The 5,951-nt window shown below is 38.3% G+C and overlaps 1 protein-coding gene across 1 annotated transcript; it reads right to left on the bottom strand.

Moving 5' to 3' along the window:
• Positions 1–537: 537 nt before the first annotated feature.
• LOC143979115 (olfactory receptor 5AR1-like) lies at positions 538–4,527 on the bottom strand. Its single transcript, XM_077478906.1, has 2 exons — positions 4,282–4,527; positions 538–2,267 (listed from the first exon to the last, which is right to left on the bottom strand). The coding sequence occupies exon 2, from the start codon at positions 2,243–2,245 to the stop codon at positions 1,310–1,312; it is 936 nt and encodes a 311-aa protein (XP_077335032.1). The 5' UTR covers positions 2,246–2,267; positions 4,282–4,527; the 3' UTR covers positions 538–1,309.
• Between the last annotated feature and the right edge of the window lie 1,424 nt (positions 4,528–5,951).

Here is a 5,951-nt window from a genome sequence, read left to right as displayed (position 1 = left end):
CTGATCTGTGCCAGAGGTTAGATACAAATTTACAGTTTGAGTCCTTGGACAGCTAGAGAATCAAACTTTGTCCTGCTCCAATCATAACGGAAAGCTTTTTAACCACTTGCCTACCAGGCACGAACTCCCCCTTCCTGCCAAGGCCATTTTTCAGCTTTCAGCGCTGTCGCACTTTGAATGACAATTGCGCTGTTAAACCACACTGTACCCAAACACTTTTTGTTATCATTTTCTTCACACAAATAGAGCTTTCTTTTGCTGGTATGTAATCACTGCTGGGTTTTTTACTTTTTACAAAAAAAAGACCACAAATTTTGAACAAAAAAGTTTTTTTACTTTTTTCTGTCAGTAAATTTTTTAACTACCCCGTTTCCCCTAAAATAAGACCTAGCGTGATTGTCGACGATGGCTGCAATATAAGCCCTACCCCCCAAATAAGCCCTAGTTAAAGTCCTTCTATGTCTTATTCTCAGGGTAGGGCTTATTTTTGGGGAAAGAGGATGGGGTTTATTTGGGGGGTAAGGCTTATATTGCAGCCATCACCGACACTCATGCTAGGTCTTATTTTAGGGGAAACAGGGTAAGTCATTTTTCACCTTCACTGATGTGCGCTGATGAGGTGGCACTGATGAGCACTGATAGGCTGTACTGGTGGGCATTGATGAGGTGGCACTTATGGGCCCTGATGAGGCAGCACTTATGGGCACAGATAAGGTGGCAGTGATGATGAGGCACTAATATGCTGCACTTATAGGCACTGATAGGTGACACTGATATGTGGCACTGATAGGCAGCACTGATGGGCAGTGTGGGCACTGATTGTTGCCACTGATGGGCTCTGATCAGTGGCATTGGTGGGCACTGTATGCTGGCATTGGTGGGCATGGTATTTTTACACTTTATTTATATATTGTAATCAGGGCACTGATGATCAGTGGCCTGATTACTTCCCTATCTGTCCCCCTGTGAGGAGATGCTGTGGTCGGTTCTCCTCTCCTCACACTCTGTCAGTGTGAGGTGAGAAGAGCCGATTACCGGCATCTCCGTGTTTACATGTGACCAGCTGTGATTGGACACAGTCGATCACATGGTTAAAGAGTCGTGGACGTGGCTCTTTACACAGATCTGGATCACACCATGTTCTAGCAACACGGTGTGCCCACATTCGCCGCGCTGCATGCCCCTGTGAGTGCACGAGAGCAGCCGTTCTGTGCCGCCGTCATATGACGGCAGCCCAGAACAAGAGCTGCACTATCCTGCTGTCATTTAATCGTGGGCGGGCGGCAAGCGGTTAAACACTTACAAAAGGTCAATGGTCCCTTTTGTTCTGCCCTTTGCTTCTCATGAGAGCTGCATTAACATCTTTATTTTTCAAACTATAAATCAGAGGATTAAGCATTGGGACAGCAGCAGTGTTAAACAGAGCAAAAACTTTCTTGGCATCCAAGTTTGTGCCTAGGCTTGGTGACAAATATTGACTGAATAGTGTAGTGTACAGAAGTATGACAACTGTGAGGTGGGAGGAACATGTGTAGAAGGCCTTAAGTCGGCCAGAACTAGAGCGGATCCTCATTATGGAAGCTATTATAAAAACATAAGAAGAAAATGTGAGGAGAAATGGAATGAACATCATAGGACCCAAGACTTCTATGAGGAATAGGGTTTCCACAAGTCTAGTGTCATCGCAAGTAATCTGGGTCATAGGAACAATATCACAAATGAAGTGGTTGATTTCATTTGTTATATAACAAGAAAAGCTGTATACTACCCTAAATGGCGGAAGGACTTCCATAAACGCAAACAACCAGCAGAAAACAGCCAACAAAACACATGTTCTTGGATTCATTATAATGTGATAATGCAAAGGTTTACAGATGGCCACATATCGATCATAACTCATGGCTGTCAGTATAACCAGCTCCAGAATTTGTAATGAGCCAAACATATACATCTGTGCCATGCAGGCAAAAAAGGTGACCGTCTTGTGACCGGTGATAAAATGGATGAGGATCTTGTGCTGAGACACGGTAGTACATGAGATGTCTACTACAGACAAGTTTCCCAGGAAGAAATACATGGCTGTATGAAGTTGGGGGTCTCGGCAAGCAATAAGAATGGTTAGGTTACCAGACAAGGTGATTAGATAAATGATGAGGACCACAAGGAAGATGAGAAGCTGAAGGAACGGGTCATCTGATATCCCTTTAATGATGAAATAGTCTATAAATGTGTGATTTACGTACATTTTTCTGACAAAAGTTCAGAACCTGAAAATAGAAAGACAAAAATAAATCAAAAGGTGATACAAAACCTGTACAGGGTTGTTGTAACTATAAAGCTGAGCTCTATGCAAATAACTAAGTACACAGATATATATATATGATAGAGTTGTCATACCAGGAAAAGGATTTGTGTTTCTGTTCATCAAGTATTAAGATTTACATACTTGCAATACCAGGTCCAAGGCTGATGCCAGGTCAAATTCAAGTACTTGTGCACTGCTTGCATTAAAAAGAGTTCAGAATTAAAAAAACTAAGGGGGTTATTTACCAAAGGCAAATCCACTTTGCACTGCAAATTGTCCTTGCATGTCCCCCTCGGATGTACAGAGACTTTACTTACAAGTGCACTTGTAGTGCAAAGTGGATTCTCCTTTAGTAAATAACTTCCTAAGCCCAAATGTATTTCTTGCCTATCATCAGGCAAGCCAATTTGATTGTGATTCACATAGCATTGGGGGTTATTTACTTGGAAGTAAAGTCGCTGTAGATCCGAGGGGGACATGCAAGGAAAATAAAAAACAGCATTTTAACTTGCACATGATTATATGATAAAATCAGCAGAGCTTGCACTCATTTCAGATCTACCCCTTAGATTTAGAGTGACTGCACTTCCAAGTGCATTTTCAGTGCAAAGTGGATTTGCCATTTTCGAAAATAAACCCCATTATGTTGTAGAGGATGACATGCCATACCATGGGCTCTGTTTTCAGGCTCTCTGTCAGAGTAGGATAAGATCATGGAATCAGTATAGTCCTGCTCCTCAAACTTTTGTTTTAAAGACTGATCAGCATTTTCAACAATTCCAGTTGGTTTCACCAAGTTTCTGTAAGTTAGTCTATTAGATTGGCAATCATTTTAACTATTATTTAGGGTGAACATTTAAACTCTGCAATCCTGTAAACCTATAAAGAAGCTCAAAAGAACAGTTGGGCCCATCAGAAAGGTAGAGGGAAGCATCATGGCTGACCAAATGGTTCTTTATGGAGGGACCAATCTCTCTTTAATAAGGATGCTGCACAGACCTAAATGCTCTAGCATAGGATTTATTCTACTAGCACCAGTGTTACAGGGAGGAATGCTGAAGGTGGGGCCTGACACTGGATGGTTATTAAGGGATTAAGGTCTCATACACACTTCTGCAATGTAGGTTCATTTCACAACACCTGCAAATAAACCATGTGGTGGCCTCTGTATTGTTTTTAATATCACTAATCTCACAAATCCTGCTTGCTGCACTTTAGTTGCAATTTCCGGTAAGAACACTTTCTCCAGCATGTTCTTAAAGCAAAAAAAGAACGAGTAACTCTCAGTCTATACACTTTATTTTCTTTTTACCATATGCAGATGCATACAAACACAGCAAGTATTCCACCTTCTGGAAAATGCCTACACAAAACAGTTTAAACCTAGGTTTAAAAAAAAAATCAATGCTTTAAAATGCACAATAGCAGAAACCTTCATATAAATTTGCTTTCACATTCAAACCTAAAATGCATCCATGTTTATACCCCAAGACTACAGCCGATAGACTGAACAAGACTCTGAAATTGTTTATAAATTATACTTCACTAAAGATTTTGCTTCATGGCCCTATGACTTTTTGTTACACCTCAACACATTCATACAGCTCTGTATTCACTTTGCAATGTGGTCAACAGTAAATATTGACTGCTGCGCATTTTATCCAACAAGGTCTAGAGCATAGAGTTATAGGACAAGGGTATTTCTATGTATTTTGAGAACAAACTAGACATTGCACAAAATGCATTTCATTTATCCTAAACACTCTGTAAACCATTTAGGGCAGGGATATGCAATTAGCGGACCTCCAGCCGTTGCAGAACTACAAGTCCCATGAGGCATAGCAAGACTCTGACAGCCACAAGCATGACACCCATAGCCAGAGGCATGATGGGACTTGTAGTTTTGCAACAGCTGGAGGTCCGCTAATTGCATATCCCTGATTTAGGGACTCGCTCAAGTGCAAAACATTGTGTACCTGCAACTTAGCTTCAAATAAGCAAATAAATAATATATACATAAATACATGCATATATAATTACAAACATCATATATAAATACTGTGCAAGATGGTGTTAGATTAAAACTGCCAGTTGGTATGTTAATTAGGCCTTTTCCTTAAATATTAACTAGAAAAAAATATGGCGTGAAACAATTTTTTCAAGGAGACTTTTCAAAATGAAATAATAGGGATAACTTATCATCTGTGAGCAGGTATATGACATTTTCCCAAAGAATGCAGCTCCTGTTAGATGTGTGAGTATATATACAGTATAAAGCCTGCAGTGATAGAAATCCCCTTAACAATCTGCTGTTGTTTTTGGTCTCTTAAGAGCAATTTGATTTGTAATTAGGACTTGAAATGCTCAACTGTTGCATACGATCTAATCAAATGTAATGTTTATCCTTTGAAAGACAATGTATTCATCATCATAACCTAAAAGTAAAAAGAAAAAATAACAACTGAGCTTAAAGTGGACCTATCATCGGGTAGATTTAAAGTTGAAGTGAATGTCAAGGCCTGAAAAACAAAAAAACAAAAAAACAAAAAAATGCATTACATCTCTGTAATACATACACATTTCTCCAAGTGTCCAAGACCCTGAAAGCACAGAAATGCACTTAGCTTTTAGCCACTTTATGTCCAGACTGTTTCACCCTCTTCCAGTCCAGGCGATGCAGGCGATGATTTTTAGTTATGTCACACTTTGAATGACAATTACTCAGCCATGCAACACTGCACCCAAATTAATGTTATATCTTTTTTTTTTTTTTAGACAGATAGATCTTTTTTTTTTAATCACCACTGGGTTTAAAAAAAAAAAAAAATTATATATAGCAAATAAAGTCTGAAAATTTGGAAAAAAACCCACAATTTAATTAGTTTCTGTTATATAATATTTGCAATTATTTTTTTTCCCCTTAATTTAGACTACATTTCTTGGATGAACAAAAAAACAAATAGGTGTCAATAGTTTGTATTAACTTTATAGAGTCTACAATCTATGTTATTTACAGTATATTTGAAAATTGATCAATCCTTATATTTTGACTGCCTATCTCATTTCTCTTGAGGCCTTAACATGTAAGGTCAGTACAAATACCTCCAAAATAACCTTTTTGGAAAATAGACAGAAGTTGTAATGTTATGCCAAATGATGAAAGTAAATACAATGTGTTTTTTCTCACAAAGTTGTCATTTTAACAAGTTAAATCTCACACAGCATATGCATACTTATAATTACACTCCAAAACACATTCTGCTACTCCTCTTATGTATGGCAATACAATATGTGTAGAGGCCATTTCACACTCTAGCCACATAGACAGGCTAAGTGACAAATCCAAAGGGTACCTTAAGGCTTTCTTGGTGCATAAATTATCAAATTTCCTGACTACCTTTTACATTTTTGGAGGCCCTGGAGCACCAGGATAGTGGAAACACCCACAAAATGACCCAATTTTAGAAAGAAAACACCATGAGGTTTTTTTTAAAGACATAATTAGTCTTTTGAAAATACATTTTTTTTGCCCCATATGTTTGGAAAATGTGGAAAAAAACATTTTTTTTTTTTTTTTTTACATTGAGTTTTCAATTAAGAATATATTTCTAACACATGACATAGGCATACTTAGAATTACACCTCA

This window comes from Lithobates pipiens, unplaced genomic scaffold, assembly GCF_037356315.1.
Source record: "Lithobates pipiens isolate NorthernLeopardFrog02 unplaced genomic scaffold, aLitPip1_a1.2 Scaffold_1, whole genome shotgun sequence".
NCBI lineage: Eukaryota > Metazoa > Chordata > Amphibia > Anura > Ranidae > Lithobates > Lithobates pipiens.
This window is presented reverse-complemented; position numbering and strand designations above follow the sequence as displayed.